Consider the following 26803-nt stretch of genomic DNA (forward strand, 5'->3'; position numbering starts at 1 on the left):
ATAAAATTTACGTGTAAATAAATGTTTCTTGATGCAAAAAAAAACTAGATGGTAAAATATTTAATTGCATTTTTTTATATGGTGTATTACGTCTTTTAAGTGTATTTTTAAAAATGGTAGTGAGCAGACCTTCGACGGGAAGAAGAGAGCAAGCAGGTAGGTTTGTTTTCTTGGTTTCTTTTATATACATCCATATTGTACATACATACATAACTATACATACATACATGATTAAACGTCTGTGTAAAAAATCATTCCATCCCATTAATCCGTCTTAGCATGCTAAGTGCAAGTACTGATTCAGTACATGAATGCATATATACACACGCACACACACACCTGTGTACACACATACATACATACACCAACACACAAATGCACAGGGATTTCGAGCAACATGTGGCCAAGTTTAACACTGTAGGAATAGACCGAGCTGACCATATTCAGCATAAAGAGGAAGAAAAAGGTATTATAACAAATAGCAATGAGAAAAGAAAGAGCCATCAGGTTCTAATTCAACACCAGCATGACACAAACCTTTCACAACTGGAACTCCAGCAAGACAAAAAAAGGTTCAATTTCTTTTTCATAACAACAAAAAAAGAAACTGCATAAACAGAAAATATATATATAAAGGCTGCAAACAGAATCTCAAAATACAGACATACTTTTATTATGTATTCTTGCCTTTAAAAAAAAAAAGGTTTGGGGGAAAAGTGGAAGAGACTAAATTCTTTTTTTCCCCTCCCTTTCTGTTTGTCTGCATCCTCAACCCACCCCTCCCTCCTTCCCAAAAAAAGTGCTACACATACAGTATATCAGAATTTAAATTCACAGACATATGAAATATTTAACAAGTACACCTCAGACGAACATCCACTTAGTCCTTAATAATAATTCCTTGTCTTAAAGGTTATGGAATAATGCATACATAGAAATAATAACAACAATAATAAAAGGTTTCCCACATTAGCTATTTTTGAAGTGCTTGGTCTTTGGGGGGGGTTAAAAAAAAAAAAAAAAAAAGCGATATGGTAACATGGTTATGAGATGAGCCCACTTTCTATTTCTTTTTGTTAGCTTTTCTATCAGTGAGTCAGACTGAAAGGGGGACGAAGAAATGGATCCCATCATTTCTCCTCAACACCCCTTCTTTTCAAGTAGATTCTGGTAGCTCAGTGCAGGTTTCCTTGATTTAGTTCTTAATGTGTACTTTTTTTTGCCGCTTCAGGTAGGTTTTGTTTGACTTTCCTCTCTAATTTTCTTCCTCCATCACACTTTCGTTCAGATTTATTTTGTGACAGCAGCTGATGTCAGGGCAGGCCCGGGACGCTACTCATACTCAAGGAACTGCTTATGGTAAAACAGTAAGTATCTGCAGATATAAAACAATGGATAAAAGGCATTAATATGTAAAGTACTGCAATAGGAACTTTCAAATAATTACACTGTGATTGAACATATACTGTGGGAATGGAAAGTATTCAGACCCCCTTAAATTTTTCAATCTTTGATAAATTGCTTAAGTTCCCTTTTTCCCCTCATTAATGTACATACAATACCCCATATTGACATTTTTGCATATTTATTATCAAATAAAATAGTGCTGCACGATTAATCTAATCACAATCGTAATCACGATGCCAGTCTGTGCGATTACATGAACGCAAAAAGATGCGATTTAAATGATTAGTACATGGATTGGATCGGATATGTTGCCGATCCATTCTCTCATTCTCTCAAAGTTTGCGAGCTGACTGAAGTCTCACATCTCACATCTCAGTCGTGTTTGGTCACATGACTTTCGATTCGGAGACATATGGTTAGACGGCGCATGACGCGCTGCATCGAACGTCAACATCGCCGCCATATTGCGATAGGCTCTGCTGTGGCGTGAAACATATACATGTCTATGGAGAGAAGTGCATAAAAATGCCTCACTCTTGTGCTGCTTGGGGCTGTACAAACCGCTGTACGCTCCAAACCAGATCCCGGGGGATTACATTTCATAGGTAAGGCTGGACAATTGTTTTGAATATATTTGGCCATTATAAAATCCTGTTTTATAAGTCTTAACCTTAGCTAAGCTAGGCTAAGCGTCTGCTAAATAAAGTAAAGTAAAGTAAAGTAAAGTAAGCTAGCGAAGCTATGCATTCCTGTGTTCAAGTCAGCCTCCAAACAACGTTTTGGCTAAACGTAGGCATTAACTATTTAGACTGTTCTTAGCTGTTTAGTTAACTTTTCTCAAACTTTGAAGGTTTCCTTTAAAGAAATTCACCTCAGTTTACAAATCTTAACCTTAGCTAAGCTAGCAAAGCTATGCATCCCTGTATTCAAGTCAGCCTCCAAACAACATTTTCGTTAAACGTAAAAACTATAATACGGGATTTTAGAATATAATCAAAATATAATCAAAACAGTTGTTTAGCCTTACCAGGGTTTGTCATTCGACAGTAATGTAAAAGAGTTTTTGTGATTATTTAATTTAGTAGAATATTGTATTTTGAAAGCACTGGGCATTTCAGGTTGTTATAAGTAGTTTGTATGTTTCACTTTGAAATTAAACATTACACTATTAGTATGCGACTTCATTGATATACAAGCAAGTGTCCTTTATCACATCGCAATCGCATATCGCAATATTGATCTCAATAATCGCAATATGTCTTTTCCCCCAAATCGTGCAGCCCTAAAATAAAACCAGAAATATCACATGGTCCTAAGTATTCAGACCCTTTGCTGTGACAACTCAGTTGGTGTCCATTTCTTCTGATCATCCTTGAGATGGTTCTACACCTTCATTTGAGTCCAGCTGTGTTTGATTAAACTGATTGGACTTGATTAGGAAAGCCACACCCCTGTCTATATAAGACATTACAGCTCACAATGCATGTCAGAGCAAATGGGAATCAAAGGAACTGCCTGAAGAGCTTAGAGAGAGAATTGTGGCAAGGCACAGATCTGGTCATGGTTACAAAAAATATTCTGCTGCTCTTTAGGTTCCTAAGAGCACAGTGGCCTCCAAAATCCTTAAATGGAAGACATTTGGGATGACCAGAACCCTTCCTAGAGCTGGCCGTCCGGCCCAACTGAGCTATCGGGGGAGAGGAGCCTTGGTCAGAGAAGTAAAGTAGAACCCAAAGATCACTGTGGCTGAGCTCCAGATACAGTCGAGAGATGGGGAGAAAGTTGTATAAAGTCAACCATCACTGCAGCACTCCACCAGTCGGGGCTTTATTGCAGAGTGGTCTGACGGAAGCCTCTTCTCAGTGCAAGACACATGAAAGCCCCATGGAGTTTGCTAAAAAAAAAAAAAAACACCCGAAGAACTCCAAGATGGTGAGAAACAAGATTCTCTGCTCTGATGGGACCAAGATAGAACTTTTTGGCTTTAACTCTAAGCGGTATGTGTGCAGAGACCCAGGTACTGCTCATCACCTGTCCAATACAGTCCCAACAGTGAAGCATGGTGGTGGCAGCATCACGCTGTGGGGCTGTTTTGCAGCTGCAGGAACAGGACGACTGGTTGAAACCGAAGGAGTGATGAATGTGGTCAAGTACAGGTATATCCTGGATAAAAACCGCAGACTGGGCCGAAGGTTTACCTTCCAACAAGACAATGAATAAGCACACAGCTAAAATAATGGAGTGACTTCACAACAACCCTGTGACTGTTCTTCAATGGCCCAGCCAGAACCCTGAGTTAACCAGGTGTGATCCAGGTTGCATCTTTCCCAAAAAACTCAAAAGGGTGCTTCTACTAAATATTGAGCAAAGTGTCTGAATACTTATATTTCAGATTTTCTTTGTTAATAAATCTGCAAAAATGTCAACAATTCTGTGTTTTTCTGTCAATATGGGTGCTGTGTGTGCAGTAATGAGGAAGAAAGTCTGAATACTTTCCATACCCACTGTATATGTATATATATATAGGTAATTATACCCTTCGCTATCCAACACATCTTTAATGCTGGCTTTGGTGATTATGGCGTCATCGCATTTAAACCACTGGTCTTTATGCTGACGGATGAAGGTGGTGTAATGCCCACTCTCCAACGTTCCTTGATGGTTCACCACAGCAAACAGAGAATACCTTGTGATAAAACACAATCAAAAAGGAAGTGATTTATACGTGTTGGAAACATTATTACGGCTGAGGTCAGAGAGAGGACTGCTGCACTCATATGGTAGTTAAGTTGAAGTGCTGTGGTCATGTTCTGCCACTGTTCAGAGTCCTGCCACTTACTTATTGTCGTTGTTTAATGAATCCACTTGTTGCTGGTATTGACCATTCATGCGGCTCTCCTTGCTGAAACACAGACAAAATGCAGCCAAAAAATGATATAATGTTTTTAAATTAAAAACAAACAAAAAAAAAAACACCTAAAGGGATAACGTTCCAATACATATCACCAAAAATGTGCTGCATAATTAATATTCATTATTTATTTATTTATTTATTTTTACTGTTCAGAAAGTACTTTTTTTTTATAAAAAAGTTGCACGACCATATTAAACTAGTAAAGCTGGTTGAGCAGCTAGTTTGAGCTGCTTTTTTTCACCCAGCAAACTTAGTTGGCTTTGCAGCTTTGGCCTGCAGATCTGTAAGGTACGTGTTCATCTTACCTGGAGGCCATGAAGGGCGTCATATCGAGCTCAAGCGGAAAGGAAACATAGGTGGTGATCTTCCTCCTCAGCTTGGCCGAGTGCTCGAACCGCTGAGAGAACAGCAAATATTAATAAAAGTTACAAACGACACCCAAAATATTGTTATCAAAATGTATGACAAATAATTTCATCATGAATTTCATGCTAAAAAGTCACACACGCACACACACACACACACACTAACTTTGAGGTGGAAACATGCCACAATCGGCAGCCTCTTCATTGTCAGCTGTTTGGTGGACTCCTGGTAACTATGGCAACTGCTGCACTTGATCTTGGCACCACTTCCTAAGTGTTCCGGCCGAGTGAACCTGCAGGAGAGCACAGGACTGAGACCTGTGTGTGTGTGTGTGTGTGTGTGTCATTGCCCATTTACATCTGCTCTACTCCACCTGCATAACTGCCTACTATGTCAATCTGCCCATTCAAAAGAAAGGGCGTGGCTGAAATTGGACAGAAAGATTGATTGGAGAAGAACATAAAAATGGAAGGATAATAGTAGAAAAAGAAAGAAGCAGTAAGAATGCAAGGAAACAGTGATACCTCCAGCGACAGCGATAAAAAAAAAAAAAAAGTCCTGACCTTTCCATGACTTCCCACTTTAAAAATGTCAAGTGTCCATCAACAAATTAAAAAAATCTCATGGACAGATTCCCTGACGGAAAAAAATCCTGACCTGAAAAAAATCCACGTAGAACGTGTGTATGTGGGCCTGTAGGAGGTGTGTGTGTGTGGGCTACTGCAACACACTGTGCATTACACAAGCACAGAACAGTGACGAATGTCGAAGTAAAAAGTCACATGGCTTCATACATCACTTCACTTTCTTTCTTTACCGTTTAGACAGAAGAAGATGGAAAACAGACAATACATTTCACAACCGTGTATCTCAGTGACCCAAATAAATAATAATAATAATAATAAAAAAAAAAACACACATTTGTGGTTATGTACTGAAAAACAACAAAAAAAAACAAAATGAGTCACATTTGAGTCGAGAAAAATAACTAAACAACAAAAACTGGGGTCTCCAGGGTGAGGTGTTGAGGGTTGAGAGGGGGGTGGCTACCTCCGCAGGCAGTCCGTGAGGGTGGTTGCTCCGGTTGTGTGGTTTTCTCCGTTGACTGCGCTGCCATCAAAGCCAGGGCTCAGAGGCCAGAACGGGGTGGAGGATCCCGGGAGGTCCAGGCTGATGTCCCAGAAGGGATCTATTGTGGTGGAAACACCACTGGGAAGACACAAGGGTTTTGGGAACTTTAGTCATCCTTTAGGTATCAGCCTTCCTTATATGGTGCATAGATTTTGTACATAACGGTTACTGTTAGCGACAAAATCTGAAAATGACTATCTGAAATTGTCCTTTTAGACATTCTAGCCTCCACACATAGAATCATACCACAGTACATTAGAGATAATGTTAATGGAGAGAGTTTCCTTTTCTTGTTTCCTTGCAGTTTAAAAGTGTATTGCCCGGATGCAGGAATCCGGGATAGGCTGGATGTGAAGGATCCATCACATCGTTCCTATTCAGGAGAAGGGGGACACATTTGTAGTGCACACTAAAATTAACTGGGACAGCCGTTTGTCCTTAAGTGCACCCTCAGAACAACATGCCCCCCTAACATGTAACAGTACACATGAATTTGTAATTAAAAAAAAAAAACTTGCTGCCCAGTCCATCACCTTCAGCCAAACTCACTCCTGCATTAAAGGTCCCCTATTATAAAAAAATTCTCTCACAAAGTGAAGTTAACATTAATAAAAGTTCCTCTAGCCTATCTATGGTCCTGTAGTGGCTATAAATGGCAATATGTATAAAGTACATTCTTCTTCGCCGTTCAGAGAGCAGCTCAGATAGTTGGAGCTGGAATTTCTCCCCTTATGTCGTCCTAAGGGGAAAGATTACCTCCCATTTCTCATGCTTTGTCTGTCCCTAAAAAGGTTACTGACCGTCATGGCTTCCAAACATGCGAAGCATTGCAGTTGCTTGGTGATTGGATGTGAAAATGAGCACAAATTTATTTTTTTAAGTTCAGTAACATGAGATGCTGAAGAACCAGTGGGTTAATTAAATTTTTTCTGGAGAACGCCAGCGCGACTTCCTGGTTGTGCCAAACATTGTGGTTGGTGAATGGTGTTGATGACATAATTTCCGCAAATGCCCGCTTACTTAAATAGGCCGCTCTCCTCCTCGTCCCGCCTCTCTCATCCTCATTATTATTTAAAGCTACAGACACCGAAACGATGCATCCTGGGGAAATCTCATTGTGGGACTGGCTAAAAGTGGCTGTAATTCTGCACCACGACTGAGTTTCGGAAAGAGACTTCAGATACAGTACTAGGGAACCACTAAGATTTACATAAAAGCAAAATAAAATTTAATAATTGGGGACCTTTAAAGGCATTAGAGTAATTCAAATGTTTTTGTAATATTTTGTGTGACCACCGGGGAACCAAAGAACACTAGCAGAATGCACGTACCTTTGGACACCTCGGGGACAGACAGGCCACCATACACATGAAGATGTGACAGATACCACAAAGGCACACAAAACCACAACGATCCTCACAATATTCACTCTTTAGAAAATAACAGCAGACCACAGTGGGTCTTTTTTTTAAATAGAAATGAAATAGTTAAAACATATTCGTAGCAGAGTAATTCAAGTTTATGAAATTATTAATAAAGGGATGCAGAGAGAAATGAACGCATTCATCTCATCCGTGTTCAGTAATAGAATAAATGTACAATAACCACACAATCATAGACACACACATGCACAAGGTCTTACTGGCAGACTTGACAGGTCACATCAGACTGTAGCCCGCCGGTGAAGATTTGGTCGATGATGCAGTTGCAGTGGTTTGGGTTGTTGGCCTTCTTCCCATTGTCATCTCCTTGTTGGACATCGAAACAGCAACACACACACACACACACACACACCTGATTAAAACCCAATGCTCGGAGTGCTGCAGAAATATCCCCTCCCCCAACCTGAGTCAAACTGCAGTGTGAGTGTCGGAGGGGGGGGGATGAGAGCAAACGAAAGAACAAGAAAGAGCAGAAGAGGGTGAGGGGGAAACTGCAGCAAGGAATAAGACACACAAACAAGGAGAGAGAGGCAGAGGACGAGGCAAAGGAGCATAAATCTAAAGCAGAGCGGCCAATCGACCTCAATTACTGCACACCCCCACGCGATCACTCGCCAAAACACTTCAGATTCTCGCATCTTCCATTTTCACCTCCCTCCTCTTCCTATCGGCCTCTTCTCACTTCGAGGCGTGTGTTCGAACAGCTCTGGGTTTTTTTATGTCTGTGCTCAGTGGGCTTGTCCCTCTCCTACTACTCAACCTTGAGTGAAGTGGGGAGGGGCATCATCTCAACGCCCTACACACACACACATACACACACACAAACACACATATTGGATTTGAAATTTTTTGAAGTACCAAGGCTGATAAACATGTATCAAATATGTACCAGCAGGATTGGGCGAAATACTGATGGTTGAATACTAAACACATGAATTCAATAATAATGTGTTCCATTACAGCACATAAAAAAGAAAATGTAGTCAGAATACTTTTACAATACTTGTTACATGTGTAGAAAAGCTTTGTCAAGTTCTCCTTTACACATCATTTAAAACGAAGGAAATAAAATATATCCTTTAATCATAGAAGAATTTATTTTAATACTGCCTTAAATACGTTTTTTTTTTAAATAATTGTTTTTTTTAAGTCTCCTTAAACCAACCCTGACATTCCAACACTGAATATTAATGTATGCAACAAACCTTAATAAAACCTTTAGTAATTTAAAATGTTTTTTGTAGTGAGAACAATAAAAAAGGGGGGCTTTGTGGTCCCCAGGTATGAACACACACACACACACACACACATACACACAGCAACACTGTGCTTTTCTGTAGGCAGGATTTACATGCAATCCTGCACAGAGAGCTGCAGCCCTTTCTGATGTAACTCCACTACAACGGCACTCTATTCACCACAGCCCCGCCCCTCCTCCCCCACCGCTCTAAACCTCCTGACACACAGACTGCTGACATCGGCGATAGCGAGCGGGCAGTTGCTATGGCAATGGCTTGGGTACCTTTGCAGTGCCGGTGCAGGACGTCGAGTGCGGCGATGAGGAACTCGTGAGCGTCCTGTTGCTCGTAGCCTGCGAGGTGGCGTGCGTGGGTCCACACCAGGTGCAGCAGCCGGAAGGGAATGTGGGGTGAACGGTGGCCTGAATAAAACTGATGCAAACGGACGGGGAGATGAGAACACGTTCAACTTCTCTTTTCCATCATAAGACCGCTTCATGCAAAACGCCAGAACGTGGGCATTCCTGGTGTTTATTTGTTCAGGGCCAACCGCAATAAAAGTAAATAGCAAAATAAAAAATAAAAAATGCTAATTAACATGATCCTGATGTGCAACGCCTTTTATAGGGGCACTATTTTGCATGGGGCTTGTTAACCAAAGCTGCTTCTACTACCGATGTTAATGACAAGTTTACATAATAATTTCACTTAAAATTAATCTAAAAAAAAAAATCAAAGGCACGGTATATTGAAGCAAAATAGCAAGTTGTTATTTACATTCATTTACGTTGATAGGAGCACTTTTTCCAAACTTGCCCTCAATGAATATTACGACCGCCACAAGGTCACATTGATGGCTACGGCAACCTCCCGAAGGCATAAAAGTACATTCCTGCAGCTCCTTCGTTCAAATTACATAAAATGCTGTTACATGTTACAAGTATTTAATTATTTCATTCACTGAATGAGGCTGATAATACGCGCAACGTCACACTTGCGTGTAGCCGCAGATTTAAAATCAACGCTGATGGCGATGGCAAGTTCACCTGTGCACTTGAATTGAGTTTAGGATTTAGGATTTTATAGCTTACTATAAACATTTATAGTGTATCTGGTGGATATACTACTACTAATAATAATAATGGTTAAAGAAATAAGTAAAAAATAATCTTTCCCTATAACCTGACTAGTCTCCCAGTTCCTGCAGCTGAAATACATCCCACAGCATGATGCTACCACTGTAGGGATTGGTCTGGTGATGAGCAGTGCCTGGTTTTCTCCAATTGTGACGCCTGGAATTCACACCAAAGAGTTCAATCTTTGCCTTATCAGACCAGAGAATTTTGTTCCTCGTGGTCTGAGTGTCCTTCAGGGGCCTTTTGACAAACTCCAGGCGAGCTGCCATGTGCCTTTTACTAAGAAGTGGCTTCTGTCTGGCAACTCTACCATAAAGGCCAGATTGGTGGATTGCTGCGGAGATGGTTGTCCTTCTAAAAGGTTCTCCTCTGTCCACAGAGGACCTCTGGAGCTCTGAAAGAGTGACCATCGTGTTCTTGGTCACCTCCCTGACTAAGACCATTCTCCCCTGACCGATCACTTTAGGAGGCCGGCCAGCTCTAGAAAGAGTCCTGGTGGTTTTGAACTTCTTCCTCTTAAGGATGATGGAGGCCACTGTGCTCTTGCAAAAACTCAAGCAGCAGAAATTTTTCCCAAGATTTGTGCCTCGAGACAATCCGGTCTTGAAGGTCTACAGACAATTCCTTTGACTTCACACTTGCTTTGTGCTCTGACATGAACTGTCAACTGTGGGACCACACCTGTGGGACAGGTGTGTGACTGGGGCCAATCAACTGCTTTTTTCCACATAAAACTCCAATTAATATTTAATTTGCCAAAACCTCAAGTAAATTATATTTCACATTATCACTATGGGATGTTGTGTGTAGAAATAAAATCCATTTTGGAATAAGGCTGTAACATAACAAAATGTGGAAAAAGTGAATGTACTGTAATTGTCATGGCACTTTTCTTATTATAACTCCACCCCATAAAATGGAAGACGGTTCAAATTGTGGGTGTAAGACTAAAGGCGAGAATTTACCTCTTGAAAGAGCTGAGACATTTCGCACACCAGACAGGAGTTGGCCTGCATCTCACACTTGTGCCTGTCCGACAGGAAGAAGTCTCTCAGCAGCGGGGTGTGCGTGAGCGCCTGGACAATGCAGTTCATAAAGCAGGTGTTCCCCAGGTTGATGAGACCCCTCAGACCTGGAGAGGGGAGGAGACACAGAGATGAACAAACGACGCAGAGTTCTGATGCTGGAAAGGAGGATTAGAAACCAAGGTGATGAGATGAGAAGGCCTGAACACAGCTGTACATCTCCCATCCTTCGTTGAAGAACTTCTCAAGCTTGATCGGGGTTGGATCTCTCCGGAGATCTCCACCACCACAGACCTCTCCACCCTAAGCCACTACTTTGCTATCTTGCCTGTGTGTGTAGGGTCATAGCATGCCTCTTACCTCCGAGTGTCACGGCAATGGCTGTGAAAACATGATGTTTCATTTTTGCAATGGTTTCAAGCCAACTTTTTTTCCCTCTCTGATATTGTTGGTCATTCTGTGTAGAATACTGAAGTAAAAACGTTAATCTAATCAATTTTGGAATAACATAAAGTAACATAAAGTGAAGAGAAAGCGAGAAAGAAGCCCAGAAGATGGCTGAGTATTCACTGTAGAACAGGTTTGTGTGTGTGTGTGTTTAAGAGATTGGGATCCAGCTCTATTTCCCTTGCTGCAGACAGAGAGCCATGTTCTCAGAGGGGGACTAAATGGAGCCGTATTGACGACCTCTAAACCTGGAGCGACCGGCATCTGCTACTCCACACGAGCAAAAAGTGCTGCTAAATGGGCGTGTGTGTGTAAGTGTGTGTATGTGTGTGTGTGTGTAAAAGGAGGAAAACAACATGTCCTGCTGTGAACACCTGTCGGAGCGAGCGAGAGCAGTCTGCCTCTCTCCTGGACCGCGTCCTGCTGCGTATGAATCTAAATGTAACCGGCACACCAACACACACACACACCCACACACAGGCTTAGGCTTTTTAAATCTCCACATTAAGTATAACACACAGATACAGTTTTTACATTTTTTTCCAAATAAAAAAAAAAAAAGTTTAAAAAAACCTTAAGACATTTCACTGCTCAGCTCCTCAGCCGCATAGAGTGCAGCTCCAGTTCTCCGTACTCTGCATCACAGAATTCTCAGCGGACCTTCCTGCATTGTGCTGGTATGAGAGAGGCTTGCTCGAGGACGGGATGCGCCGCTTGGTGAGCTAGCGGTGACAACTGGAGCCGTTATAACACCCATCGGGCCCTGTGTTGCCACGGACGAGTAGGTGAGAATTAGCGAGGGGGGGGGGGGGGGGGGGGCACAGGCCGACCCAGTGTGACAGTGTGTTTCCCGATAAACTAGGCCCTAAGCCCTGGTCATTGGGCAGGGTTGCATCAGGAAGGGCATCCGGCGTTAAACTTGCGGCTGGCCAGACTGGACGATCCGCTGTGGTGACCCCTAACCGGAGCAGCCAAAAAGGAGACGACGACAGCCTGTCTTTCAAAAGCATGGATTTAGTTGGAGACAATAATTGGATTTCACCATGTGAACACACCGACTGAATCACTCACTCACAATTTGCCACACTGATGCCACTGAATTGTTCTGTGTCACGGGTTAAAAAGTAGGCGTGGCTGATGCCATAACCGCGCACCACCCTCACGATAGTTTATAACTATACCTCATTAGTTCTGTTAGCTAATTGAAAAAGTAGGTCTATAGGCATCACATGCTATTTCTACACTGCCAACAACAAGCAATGTTCACTGTGAAAGCACACCTGGCAGACCTACAGCACCCAACAGTGGCCCATCCTGTTGTGATATCACAGCGTACCTCAAGAGGCGATAGTGAGGCACTGCAGCACTAAGCCTTCCCTTGTTTGCAGCTCGTTTTACTTTTAAAACCGAACAAACTGCACACTGCTTGTGGGTAAACGGAGATCCTTCACCTATGGTGCAGTTTGTAGTCATCTTCCGTCGCTTGGGGTTGTGTCGCAGCAGCTCCAGCTCACGTTTGGTTGGCTCCCAGGTGGAGTACCGCTCCCTGACACCTGACGGGAACAGAGCGTTAATTCTCATGCCCCCACCGTTAAACCCGCCCAGACGAGAAGCAAAGGGTTGGAGCTGAGCTAAAGCAGTTAATCTGTGGGTAAACACTCTATTGTCGATGACTGGAAAGCCTGAGATAAAACAGTCAGCCTGTACAGTGGGGCAGTAACCGATTGTGCAAGTTGTCCTACTTAAAACGATGAGAGAGGTCGGTCATTGTGAAATACTGCAGCACAGTGCACGGTGCACACAACGAAATGTGTCCTCTGCTTTTAACCCATCACCCTTGGTGAGCAGTGGGCAGCCATGAAAGGGGGCGGTGCTTTTCTCAAGGGGACTCATGCCTAAATCAACGCATCTACATGGATGAACTAGACCTTAACTCTTGTATTTTAAAAAAAAGTAATAAAGTAATGCTGAAAATTTAAGGGATGCAGACATTTATCCAGGCATTTATAATCAAAAATTGTGAGACCAGTGAAGGTTCACACCTCTACAGAAAACATGAGAAATATTGCAAGCCTGAGTATTATGGGAACAAAAATCTAATTCAAACCAATTCGTACAGTACTAATTATTGAATTTTCACAATACATTATTGTATGCATTGACGTTGACCTTTGACCTGTATGTCCATGAAACATCACAGCCTTTTTAGACCATGCCGTTCCATGGGAAATGTCTGGGCTACGGCCTCATGGCAACGAGAACACATTTGCTCGATAAAACCGTATCCTGCGATGACCAGGATGTAAGATTACAAGGAGCCTGTGTGTCTGCAAGTTTGGGCAGGAGTGCTTAATGCAGAGTGGGGATCAGCAAAACGTCTTACCTTGCAACTTCCACGCCTTCCTTTGTTCTTCTTTGGCAATCAATTCCATGTCTTTATCATATATGTAGTCTTGGCACACAAAACAGTATATGCCGCCGTACAAAAGGTCTACAGCTGCAGGAGGGGCAGAAAGAGAGAGAAGAAAAGGGAGGCTTTAGTGACACTGTGGTTCCTACGCACTCTTCTGCTGGCGCGCATTTCGCGGACTTTTGTTACAGCCAATGGTCTAAACATAGATGGAGGCATTGTTGCGAGCACATTGATGTTTTTCTATTACATTTCGGCATTGTGCAGTACTAGATACAAAGAGGTGGCTCACAGTGAACCTATGCATATGAGTGGTCTTGTGTCATTTAAAATGCAACGTATTCTTTGTTTTCTTCTGAAGGCCGCGCTAAAATCCGGAGCTACCTGATGAAACGACAAGGAACGCAGTAGAGGCCAGCGGTTATGTTGCTTGATATGTTAAACTGCTGATGTTTTAATAAAAGGCCCTGTTCGGACACAGACGGTGACAATGCCCAATTCTGTTTCCATGACAACCTGATGACAATCTTTCATTCAGAACCAAAAGCACCTCCAGGTGCTGGGGGAGATAAGAGATAAAGAAGCAACAAGTAAGCCAGGTGAGACAGACAGCTGGATCTGGGCGTAGTCAATAGTGAAATTTCCATTACAGAGTCTATTACATCTCCAGGAGCTACCTTGCCATCGTGTGTGTGCACGTGGCCAACATAATGGTCTGACAATGGTTTTATGACTACAGGTGCGAGTTGGGCATTGTCTTGGCTAGCCTTTTATTTCCGGTTTAGGATGTATTTTCAGGAGGCCTCCTACACACAGATGGTGGCCAAGTGCTCAAGGAAGGAAGGAAAGGAGATTGTAACGTAGCTGCGGTCTGTTTCCTGTAACGACACTCTGAACAGCCATGTAATGGTAACTATAGTTATTAATGCTTAGTTTTCACCCCTAACCAGCAGCGGAGGGGCGGAGCTAAGATTGTACCAAAGTGGCATTGAGGCAGAGGGGATTTTAGGTGTACATAAGTTGTAAAATGACTTATAAATGAATGATTGTGCAATTCAAATGTTTTAAAAATGCTTGTTAGTTTATTATTTGATTAATTCACAATATGATTTATTATAGACTGTTTTAATGTTGGTGTACAGGTAATTAACTTATTGATTGTTTGATAAATGGGTGGGTCCCGGCCTATAAAGACTGGCCCAAGTTTTTAGTAAGATGAATGAAATAGAGAGAAGATTGAGATTTAGATGAGACGGAGAGAGGAGTTTTATTATTCTTAAAACTGTATTTATTGAAGTTTTTTTTTAACTATAATTTAATAAATGGAGCTCAGCTATCCTGCACAGGGCGATTATTGAATCGTTGCAGGGAGTTTTGTTCTGTGTTGTAGTAGTCACTGTAGCCTATTCCTTGTGTGTTCTGTCCCTTTGTGCATGTAGTGTTCCTCCTGTTGGGGGTTGTGTGGCACTTGTCCTCGGTTTGATTGCACTGTAAATAAATGCACTATTATTACACTTTGGTTGTGTTTGTTGTGTGCTCCAGACAACTATTCCCCTCCTTTTTGCTGTTCACATTCTCTACCCCTGGATGGGAACATGACAATACGAAGACACCGCAGAACTGATGGATGAACACAAACGGAGAACTGAACAGGTTAATGCTAAACTTTACCATACGATTCTTACACAAAGAGTGTCTTGCTAGCAAGTGTAAAAATGAACAGCATGATATTTTATCTCACCAAGCCCTAGAATCTATCTGAATACTTGTGAGACATTCTGGGTACACGAGACCTCCCAGTACTGGTTTCAACAATGAACCCTTTTGACGTGATGACTAAAAACAAGATTAAATATGGTTTACAAAAAAATGTCTCTTCATTTTCGTTGACTAAAACGAGACAAGACATTAATTCTTCTTTCTTAATCGCGGTTTTATATTCTTTTCTTTTTTCTGTATCTCCCATCCGGTTGCACAGATGACGTCAGTTCCGCAAAACGCAATCACGGCTTAAATTCGATTTCAGGAGACTTGTGATGGCTTAGCAGATGGCAGGGAGAAAATGGCGAAGCATTTTCTTTACAGTGAGGTGGAAAAGAAAACAGAACATGTGATCAAAAGACATTCGGAGAAATCTGTGTCTGGAACTTCCGTGTAGTCTATTCTTGACTCTATAATGTAACAACAATATATAATAATAAGATAACCTTATTTTAATTATGAAATGGGTTTGACTAAAATAAAATGATGTTTTTGTCTGTTGTACTAGGTACTTGTACTATATATAGGCTGGAATTGCATTACTAAAAAATTGCATTACTAAAAAAAAAAAGGTTTCATTGACTAAAACTTGACAGGACTAAAATGACCAAATGACTTGACTAAAAATATAACTAAAACAGTCCACCAAAAACTGCGGAGCAGCTCTAGCAGCAGGGACGCTAATGCCTCCTATTAATTTGTTAGCAAGTTTTCTCGCTGCGAGAGCTGCCGTAAGCTCTCATTATTCCGGCTCGCTCTATAATTAGCAACTTAACTGCCTGATTCCCATTCGCTGGCTGTTTGTTTTTGCCCCGCCCCCCCTCACGATAATTATGGCCCTTTGATGTACGAGAGAGGGCAGAGGGGCTTCCCGATGGCCTGGGAGGGACAACCCGAGAGTGTGTTTAAAGTAGGTTGCCAAGTGTCTCTCTGTGTATGTGTGTTGCCTGCGATGCATGTCTTGGTTTTTGGTGTGTGGCTGTGTGTGTTGTTACACTTACATCTTAGTAGGGACAAAATGTCTTGATGTCCAGTGTAGCAATGGGGTTGGTAAGAGCCTGTTACATCAAAACCCGACTTATAGATGTGGGGGTCACCAATCCTGGTCCTGGAGGGCACCAGTCCTGCACTTTTTTGTGTTTGCCTTTTGTTTAGCACAAATGACTGAACTTCTGTAGTCGTTATCAGGACTGGTGCACTCCAGTACAAGGGTTGGTGACCCATGACCTATAGACCTTCACAGAGACAAATTAGTTATGTTACCTATGTTGTGTCATGGTTTTGTAGAGTATGAGCGTGTGTGTGTGTGTGTGTGTGTGTGTGTGTGCACGCGTGTTACCTAGGTTGTGTCTTTTGGTTTTGGCGTGCTCGTGGATGTGTTTCTTTGTGAAGCAGCCGAAGAACACACAGTACAGGCAGGAGTGGAGCCGGCTCAGGTGAGCGCCACACATGTGACAGATACATGACTTGGCCTGTAAGCAAAAAAGACAGGAGACGAGGAAAGAGGGGGGGGTGAGGACGGGAGGAAAAGGACAAAGAACAAAACGAGTTAATGTCAGTGGCACACACCAAAACACAACCAACATCTAGCATCTGCACTGCATGCAACACACACATCGCATAGCAACCGTCTACCTCAACAAATCATCACTAAAGGATCCGCACACACACACACACACACACACACACACACACACACAGAGAAATATCTGCTCCAGTCGAAATCTGGCTGAACTGAGATCAGAGGAGCTTGAGAGGCATTAGAAGCTGTAAGAGTGTGAGACTGTACAGAGATGATCCCTTGTCAGATTTGTATTCTCACACACACACACACACACACACACACGCACACACACTAGAACAGACTTCACATGGTAGTCAACCAGAAACCATCATCTGACTGCCAGCTGGATGAAATAGATGGGGAGAGAGATCGAGATTGGTGGTTGAGCGTGAAACAGAATGAAAGATAAAAAAAAAAAAAAGTGAGAGGAAAGTGTACAGAAAAAAGGAAAAGAATGAGGAAGAGGGAGAGATGCGGCAGTTCTCCTTGATCCAGGCTTCCCACCTGCATCTTGAAACGTCTGATGCTCAAGTAAATCAAGGGGAAAAGAGGAGTGGATAGAGCAGGAAATTCTTGCATTTCGTTACAAATGAAAATTAATCGAGTAAAGATGGTTAATTATAAAAACAGTCATCCTGATTCCTCTGAACTCTGAGAATATTCACCAACAACCACTTGTCTGAATGCCCCAGGTTTAAAAAATATTACAGTTTAAGGACAGTCACAAAATGACAAAAATGAAATTTACAAGAATAAAGAAACATGTGCCTAAGTACGAATTAAGTCACAGTGATATGAGAAAGGTGTAATGTAAGGCAGTGGTTGGCCAAGTGAGGAAACAGACCAGTAATCAGACGGTTGCCGGTTCGAATTCCGAGCTGCCATGGTGCCACTGAGGTGCCACTGAGCAAAGCACCGCCCCCACACACTGCTCCCCGGGCGCCTGTCATGGCTGCCCACTGCTCACCAAGGGTGATGGTTAAAAGCAGAGGACACGTTTTGTTGTGTCACCGTGTGCTGTGCTGCAGTGTTTCACAATGACAATCCCTTCACTTTCAGTTTCTGTAAAGCTATTTCATGGCGTCCTTAAAGATCAATTTTAGGTCCACAGTTACTTATAAATCTAAATACTTGTACAGAGGATGCCTAACAGCCATGAAATAAACACACAGCTGTCCTGTAATATGTTGGTTAAAATAGTAATTCCTTAAATACTAGAAATATTATATATATGAATTTATTGTAACCTAAAACACCCAGGATTGCACTACATCTCACACACACACAAAAAAAACTGAAATAGAGGAGAGAAATGGGAGAATACGTGAATGGACTGTAGCCTGCGTGACGACAGCGTGTGGGTGACAGTGACAGAGAGAGAACAGGAATGTGAAAGCAAGATAGAGAAGAGTCTCTCTGTTCCTCTCCACGAAGGACGGAAGCGAGGAGGCTCAGCCCTGTGACTCAATGAAGGCCACATGAAACGGGGGACGTGGGCCCGGCCACTCCGCCCCGCACTGGAACTGCTCTGCTGAGAGCAACAATGCCTCCCTGTCCCCTCCGATCAACACCACAGTCTGCACTACAGACCGCGGCACCCGCAACACACACAACATAGGCAGTCACAGACAGTAAAAGAACATGAATTAACCCAGACTTTAGAATAATGAAAGTGTGTGAAAGTGATTGTCATTGTGATACACAGGAGCACAGCACACAGTGCACACAGTGAAATTTGTCCTCTGCATTTAACCCATCACCCTTGGTGAGCAGTGGGCAGCCATGACATGTGCCCGGGGTGTGTGGGGACGGTGCTTTGCTCAGTGTCACCTCAGTGGCACCTTGGCGTATCGGGATTCGAACCGGCAACCTTCTGGTTACGGGGCCGCTTCCTTAACCGCTAGGCCCCCAATAATTAATGACTGCAAAAATCCTGCTGATTAAGAATGCTTAAAGGTCCCATGAGATGCTGATCTATTTTTTTTATTAATCGTTTTGCTTTTAAAAAGGTACTAATATTGTATGTGAAGTCTCTTCCCTAAATTCAGCCTTGTCGCAGTCCCTTTTGGCTGGTCCCACAATGAGATTTCCCCTGGACGCAGGACCATAGACAGGCTACTTGTATGGGGAACTCATATGAATGTGCTTCCTTTAACAAAATCAAAATAATATATATTTTTAAAATATATAGTTTCCCAGACAAAGATTTCAAAGGTCTTGAACTCTGGCCAGGCCATCTCAAGACAAGCCTCCGCTCTGCTTGGCTCCAGAGGGCTTGACATCTTCCAATTTTTCCCTGTGTCCGGAGAGCTTAAGTGCTGGAAACAGGCAGGTACTTATCCATCACGCAATAGGATTGGCCCCAAGTTTATTCTGCAGCATGACAATGTCATTGTCCTGCTACAGAAGACACGGACAAATCATTTGCCAATCGTGGAAGGAGTCCAGGAAGGGGTAGTAGGCATTCACTGAACTTTAAAAAAAAAAAAAAAAAACATCTGTACATTACTGTACTCAGTACTGAGTACTGTACTTATGTGCAAAATGCAATGCAGCAGCCCAAGCAGTGACATTTCTAGGGCAAACCACACTGCAGAAATCTTATGACTATCACTAGCCACGCAGTGTTTTTGTGCATTCTTATATATAGCATGTCTGAAACGACCCAGTCAACAGACAAAAGCCCAGATGACATGACCAGATATTGCTTGACACTATGGCATAATGCTAAAATATGCTTAGTACTGAGCGTATTATAGTTTGCTGCAAAATGGAAAATTAGCATAATGTACATTTTCTTCATTTCACCAGAATACGGGCAATTGATTATCCGATGCAAGCTGCGGTCTGTGTTTGTGTGAGACTGTAGCTGCATAATGCGGCAGACCGAGATCAGTGCCTCATGCCGAAGAGAAGCAGGCTAAGGGCCTCCCCCACCCCCACCGTCAGAATGGAAGCCCGTGTACAGTGTACAGTATGCGTCTCGGAAACTGATCAGATGTGGGAGAGTATTTAAAGCGAGAGTATGGGGTTATGTCTGCTTCGCAATACAGACAACAAAATGGGCGCTGGAGCCAAACACCCGGTAAACGTTCGAACAACCGCTAAACAGACGAACGTATTCGGGGTCGCGGCATCACAAGACAGGGAGGTAAGGTTAGGAGGAGAAGGGAGAGACAGGGACAACTTTGGACTTGGATGCAACAACGCAGTCCAATTAGTAAAGCGTTTGTCAATTACCCAGAGTCCCCTCGTGCTGAAGTGTTTGTGAGTGTGTGTGTGTGTGTGTGTGTGTATGGGTGCGTTCGCACCTGGCACCCAGCAGGTTCCTGAATCTGTTTCCAGGCCTGTTTCTCACGTTCTGTTTTCCTTTGCCAGCCAACTCTCTAATGCTAATTAATGAATTAATGATAATTCCCCTTGCACGCGAGCACACACACACACACACACACACACACACACACACAGAAAATATAGAAGCATCAGCTAAACTGGTCTCTTCCACTGCCTACAAATTCAGTGTCCTGACTCGTGGCCGCATCACAATTCACGAGCGTTTCTACTGACGTGGACACAAAAGTGAACCAAGGCCCACACCCCGCGCGACCTTCCTCGACCCCCCCCTCAGCAGTTCATGACCTCCCCAACACCCACTGCATGAAAACGCTTTCGAAGCAGCGCAGGGGATGGCGGTGACCACACTCTGTGTTCCGGACATATTCATGCGGAACATGGGAACGGGCGAGGCGGCAGGAGGGGTTACGAAGTGTGTGAATTATTTATGCCCCTCTGGGGAGGTGTGTGGGGCAGTTTGTGCCGCAAAATCACCCATAAAGAGGCCGGTTACGGCACTGAACCCACTCAACGCAAAAACAGCTCCAGCCCAGCTTTTGGATGGGGCCCTCAAATGAAAATGGGGGCGAAATAGGTCGGTGTCTCCCCCCCGTATGGAAATTTTGGAAAAAATGTGGAAGCCGTGGACGCGAGCGTGACGCTACGCGAGGCCCAAATCTATTTCCGTAGGTCCGGGAGTGTGGAGGAGCCGTGGCGCGTCCGCGGGTGACGGCAGGTCCGCCTTACTCACCGTTTCGTGAGGCGCGCCACCATCCCCCGCGCCAAAGCAACCGACGAAGCCTAGAAAACGAGCCCGTCTTTCCACCGGCCCACAACCCACGCCGCTCCGCCGAATCCAAGTCATTCGCGACTTCCTGTTTTAGCCCCGGGCGCTGCAACGCGGCCACTGTACGGGCCAATTAGAGCCGGGCCTTCCTGCGGCGTTGTTTACACTTAAGCGAAAGAGCCGATCGGAGCAAATCAGCAAGTCATTAGCCGCCTCGTCCCCAGATGCTCGATGTGTTTGTTTTCCCTCCTTTCATCCCCCCCCCCTCATCCTCGATTCCGTTCACTTCATTTATCTTAACTGCCGTAACCATGGAGCCGGGGCGCATGCTGGGCAGGAGCGCCTCGGCCAGGGTTCGGACAGGTGATCCATCTCGCTGCCATAAAGGCTTTCGGACCAGATGGAGACGTCCACTTTGGCTAAACGGAGGCCGTGAAAAAACGCGACGGTTCCAGCCTTCCAAATCCATCCAATCACCATGACACACGAAAAAAAAAACGCTCACAAAGTGAGAGGCTTCCAAATCATTGTGGCGTCCAACTTACTGCTATGAGTTATGCTGTAGTGAGATGCGTCTCCAACATTCAAGGCTGTATTGTCCTGTTTTGTAGGATATGATGCACGGGGGGCGTTCACTAATGTCACATTCCCTTGTCCACCAATTGCCAGCATGACAGCAAACATTTTATACTACTACTATACAAGGAGGAGACTCGAAGAGCACGAACAAAGGCGAGGAACACGGGGAAGAGGGCGGATCTGTATCGCGTTGCAGCTACTTTGGCAGTATTAGGATTCAGCCAGTGCGCCTCCCATGACACAAATCCGCATCTTCCCAAAAGGCCTCCACCGCGCAATAATCCTCCTATCGCCTTTCTCTGCCACAAGACGGCGATGCAATAAAACAGCTCCCAAGCAGCTCTGGTCCGTGTCCTTTGTCCTGCACGAAGCGCACGAGGTACAGCAAGTCCCGCATCCAAAGAGCTTCAGAATTTGCCCGAGAATCATCGGTACTGAACTTGGAATTTACATTTACATTTAAATGCCACCAGCTTTTTGTCTTCCCTGCTTGCATTTGGTATGGAACGGACCACAGCACTTAATGGTGAACAGTATTGTCATTTGCTGGCTGGTTGAAATATTGAACGTCACAAAAAAAAAAAAAAACAGAAAACAAAAGAGCTGCCAATTTTAAAAGGTTAGAAAAATTGAGGTATGGACAAAATAAAAAAAGGAAATATTGATCACAAGCTGACCAGGCAATCCAGAGAGCACAGCACTTGTGTAATAAAGAAAAAGAAAGAAATTAAGTCATATTTCATATTGTTATGATTAATATTACTGCTTGTTATAGATGCCCACTAGGCGGCTGGATCCATTTTATGGTTTTGAAAGTGCAGAGCAGTGAACTTGATAAGAAATATTAATATGACAATGTACACTAAACATGTCTGAAACCAAAACTCCAAATCGGTCCAAAGCAATGATAAAAGAAGCTTAAAAACAGGAATCCCATTATTGTTATGAGACGCGATTCCCTGATTTATACTTCAGTGGAACATTAGCGCTCAGCCACACATTGGCATTTGAAAAGATGACAGGCCTTTACGGTTTGGAAGCAACAGGCTGAGAAAAGCGAAACCAGAAATGGCAGGCGGCACGGTTGTTTTCAGCCACGACGAAACCCACCTCACACTCACAGTATGGATGCCACTTCCCTTTCCATCTTTCAATAGACAGATATTATGCCAAGGGGTGGGTCTGAAAAGGGAGAACACTGTATTCTACTGAATACTATTTAATAGAAGAATCGACGCCCAACAGGTTTTCCCAGATGTTCGTATGACAAACAGACTGTTGGTAGCATGAACAATCCGGACGTCTGATATTTCAGCTATAACAGCTTTATAACAGCGATACAAGACGCCGGCCCACCCGGTCTACAAGTAGGAAACCATCCCCTAAAGCCCCGAAAGCATTCAAGTTACACGCCATGCGTTACTTACCAATTATTCTGCTTTTAAAAACAAAGTCCTGGTGACAATGCGGTAAAAGAGAAGAGGGACACCGAACGATGGGGCTACTCTCGTTGGAGCGCTCGAAGTTTCCTGTGCGTGAATATCCAGGACCAGAGCTGGCAGAAGTTGCGGCCAACGGGGGGGTTCCACATTCTACGTGGGCGACGGGGTGCTAAAGAGGCGCGTTTTCTTAAACCCGTATTTGTACAATAAAGCGCCCAAGCTGCCAGGAACCGCTAAAAAACCTCATTTATCCGTGTAGTGTTGTAGGCCACCGATTGAACGTCACTTCCTATTTGGGCATAAAAAAGCGCCATGTTTACTTCCCTGGCCGTCGAATAAAAATGAATTTCGAACGTAGCCGGTTTGCATAGGTTCTAAAACGGTAACTCCCGTAAAGCGTCCGTTTGCAGACCATAAAACGTAGAGTCTCATTTTATTGAGTGGGGTGTCCAGACATGTTTGGTAGCCTCTATGGATTGCTAGGTATTTTCACCTTTTTGCACTTCAACTCGAACTGATTTATGAACTGTAAAAGGTAGACAGGTTTAATGTTATTTTCTTTTTTTTTAATGATATAATGGTTTTAGCAGCAACAAATGAGCTGTGCTACCTACAGAGGTGTACCGGGGTTAACTTTTAAATAATAATAATAATAATAAATAAAGTGAAGTGATTGTCACATGTGATACACAGCACACGGTGCACACAGTGAAATTTGTCCTCTGCATTTAACCCATCACCCTGAGTGAGCAGTGGGCAGCCATGACCAGCACCCGGGGAGCAGTGTGTGGGGACGGTGCTTTGCTCAGTGGCACCTCAGTGGCACCTTGGCGGATCGGGATTCGAACCGGCAACCTTCTGATTACGAGGCCGCTTCCTTAACCGCTAGGCCACCACTGCCCCTGTGATTATTTACATGTATTACTGTCCTAACCATCTGAAAAAAGCTGCAATATGTAGCTTCTGAAATTCAAAAACTTTATATAATGTGTGATTTACATATGTTAATACAACTGTGAAGTCAATTCACGTAAAAACAATCATGATAACCGTGAAACCCAGGCTATAATCGAACCATCAAAAATGCTAATTGTTGCAACCCTAGCTACAATCATATAAACGGTTGGACAAGCGGGTCAGATCACGGACCCGTAATCGGAATCGAATCCCTGGGAACGGCCGAGGTGCCACTGAGCAAAGCACCGTCCCCACACACTGCTCCCTGGGCGCCTGTCATGGCTGCCCACTGCTCATCAAGGGTGATGGGTTACAAGCAGAGGACACATTTCGTTGTCTCACTGTCTCACAACGACAATCACTTTACTTAAAACTTAAAAACAAAAGTTACACTGACGTGATGCCCAACACAAGCATTCCCGTCATGGCGGTTAATCCACTAAACACTGGTGGGGTGGGGGCAGGTAAAGTGTCTGGATGGATCATGCGCAAATAAAGGACCCTTGACCCCAGAAAACCATCCAACAGCAGCAATGTAACATTCAAGTGGTGGTGGTGGAGAGGGACCGCGAGGAACTGAAACATCTGGGGGGAATAAAAAGGCGGTGGGCATCCGCAGGGCCCGAGCATCCAGAAGAGTGCGGAAAAAAACAGCTTCTAGGGCACAGAAACACCGGGGTTGACTCAAGAGCAAAGAGATTTACGTCTCCCACGATGGCCCAGCCAAAGTCCTGTTCCATAACTGCCACGCACAAACTTCAGCACCCAGCCGCCTGATTTAAGATGTAAAGGCCGCCAAACCCGCACCGCAAAGCACCCAAGCCCATTAATGCACCAAGGGGCGTAACACAGAACGTAATGTGCTGGGAACCTTGGTAAAGGGAGGGGAAGGGAGAGGGCGTGGCCTAAACGTCACCGACAGACTCCTCCCCCTTTTAAAGAAACTTTTATTTTTTTATCTTCTGGGCCTCGAGAATAATTTCATTCAACAACACGGGTTGGTTTGGAAGCTAGACCGTCCCCACCGAGTTAAAATCAACGACAACAACTAGCGACGTTTTTAAAACCAGTTTAGCACTACAAATCCCGAAGGCGCAACGTTGTGGTCGCGACCCACGCGAACAGGCCCCACGCGCTGCATCCATCGCAGCGCCGCGAAGGCCGAGCCCACTGCGGCGACCACCGGTCATCATCATTTTATTCCGGAGGGGGGTAATACATAGTCACACTGAAACTATTCAAATTTTCTTTTTTCTAAGTGCGATTCTGTATATGTGCAGTGGGACCTGATAAAAAAAACTAATTAATCAAACACTGGCTAATCACTATTAAAAAAAAACATAAAACACAACAGGTCTTCGCTGGTGCGTGGCCAGATCCACAGGTCTCCCCGCATTTCCTGGTTCACCATCCCCGCCGCGCCGCAGGTGCCGGGGTCCGGTCCTCCAGCGCTGCGCCGCGAACGGAGCCGGAACCCGGACCCGGGCAACACGATGCGGTAGAAAAACCGACCCTCCCTCCCCGTCACCTGGCCCGCGGAGAACTGGGAGGAAAGTACGTTACCCCGCATCATTTTCACATTTCTCTTGATCGTTACCTTGCGTTTCCTGCTCTCGGCCGTCCCACTCCACACAAAGCACTGGTATATGAGCCGCAGGTTCTGCTTCCAGTTATCAACTTTGAACCCGTTCACATGGGCGCAGCCGGCCGGACCCATGACACAAGCAACATCCAGATGCGCGTCTCTCTTTTTCCCGGGCGGCGGAGCGTCTCTCACCTCCCCCTCCCACGCACTAATAATACGAATAATAATAATAATGATGATGACGATGATGAGCTATAATTTATCCGCCGATGGTTTCGGTTCGGCTGGCTGGGCAGGCAGCCGCGGCGGCGGCGAGGAGGACGCGTGCGTTACACATCAACGCGACCCTTTATTAGAGCCCCGCCGTTCAGAGCCAAGCGGCGGCCGCACGTCGCGTCGGGCACCCGCGGGCAGCGGCGGTCCCGAGTTGTTGTTCCCCCGGCTGGATTCTGTGTTGCGGACGGTAATGGAATTCAACAGAACACCGTGGGCGGCGCGGCGCCTGCGGGAGACGCGCGCCCATTGGCCGGATCGGAGGGTCGCCAGCATTCGATTGGGCGCCGCGCGAACCGCTTCCTGCTGAAGGCCCGCCCACCAGTGAAATAAAAAAAAATACGAAAACACGATTGGCAATGTCAACGTAATTAAATTAGCAGCGATCCTAATTAGAAAAGTGACATTATCCCTATTTTTTATATATTTTAAAACAAAATTTCTTAAATTGTTGAGGCAAAAAATATATATATTATTTTTAGCGCTCGACGCAATTCGCGTCGTACAGTCGTACAAGCTGCACTGACGAGACAGGACTTGTTTACTGAACGGTCTGCGCTTGTGTTGCGTCACTTCCGGCGTTGATAACAACACGCTGTATGACGACACAGGTCGCGTTGTCAGGTCGTGTGTCATGACTTCATAGAATCGACAACCAATGACAATCCCAAAGGCGGCATTTATTTCATCCACTGTACAAAATCTCCTGCCCGTTATTCCTTATTTTGATGCATAATTTTTCCTTCTATGCACCAAATAGATAAAATATTTACATACAAAGAGGGGATTTATAACTACCAAGCTTTGTATCGTACAGCACGAGGGAAATTGTCTGCGAATTTATCGATCCTTGACTGTGTTCATGTTTTACACTTCCATAAGTCCACTTCGTAATTTTAACCATATTGTATTGGTTATATTTAATTATTTAGTGTTTCTCTGCAGAGCGACGCCCCCTATGGAGCAGGGCGCAAAAACCACTGAAAGTGAACTACAATTTCGTGGA

The 26803-nt window shown here is 44.1% G+C and overlaps 1 protein-coding gene across 2 annotated transcripts; it reads right to left on the reverse strand.

Annotated features, from left to right (window-relative positions):
* Positions 1-161: 161 nt before the first annotated feature.
* On the reverse strand, positions 162-26010 carry usp22 (ubiquitin specific peptidase 22). 2 transcript variants are annotated; one of them, XM_028970436.1, is made up of 13 exons: positions 25537-26010; positions 16617-16749; positions 13490-13603; positions 12558-12659; positions 10600-10766; positions 8783-8930; positions 7461-7563; positions 5738-5896; positions 4853-4979; positions 4627-4718; positions 4247-4309; positions 3944-4093; positions 162-1375 (listed from the first exon to the last, which is right to left on the reverse strand). In XM_028970436.1, the coding sequence occupies exons 1-13, from the start codon at positions 25654-25656 to the stop codon at positions 1333-1335; spliced, it is 1521 nt and encodes a 506-aa protein (XP_028826269.1). In that variant the 5' UTR covers positions 25657-26010; the 3' UTR covers positions 162-1332. The 2 variants fall into 2 exon arrangements, with proteins under 2 accessions (XP_028826269.1, XP_028826268.1); XM_028970435.1 differs by having other exon boundaries at positions 7461-7566.
* Positions 26011-26803: the final 793 nt, after the last annotated feature.

Source organism: Denticeps clupeoides, chromosome 2 (assembly GCF_900700375.1).
Source record: "Denticeps clupeoides chromosome 2, fDenClu1.1, whole genome shotgun sequence".
In the NCBI taxonomy this organism is placed as follows: domain Eukaryota; kingdom Metazoa; phylum Chordata; class Actinopteri; order Clupeiformes; family Denticipitidae; genus Denticeps; species Denticeps clupeoides.

Coding starts and splice junctions, on each gene's coding strand:
- usp22 (XM_028970435.1), bottom strand. CDS start 25,656: ATGGGTCCGGCCGGCTGCGCCCATGTGAACGGGTTCAAAGTTGATAAC. Junction 16,750..25,536: donor CCGAGAGCAGGAAACGCAAG/GTAACGATCAAG, acceptor TTTTGCTTACAG/GCCAAGTCATGTATCTGTCA. Junction 8,931..10,599: donor TGTCTCAGCTCTTTCAAGAG/GTAAATTCTCGC, acceptor CGTTTGCATCAG/TTTTATTCAGGCCACCGTTC.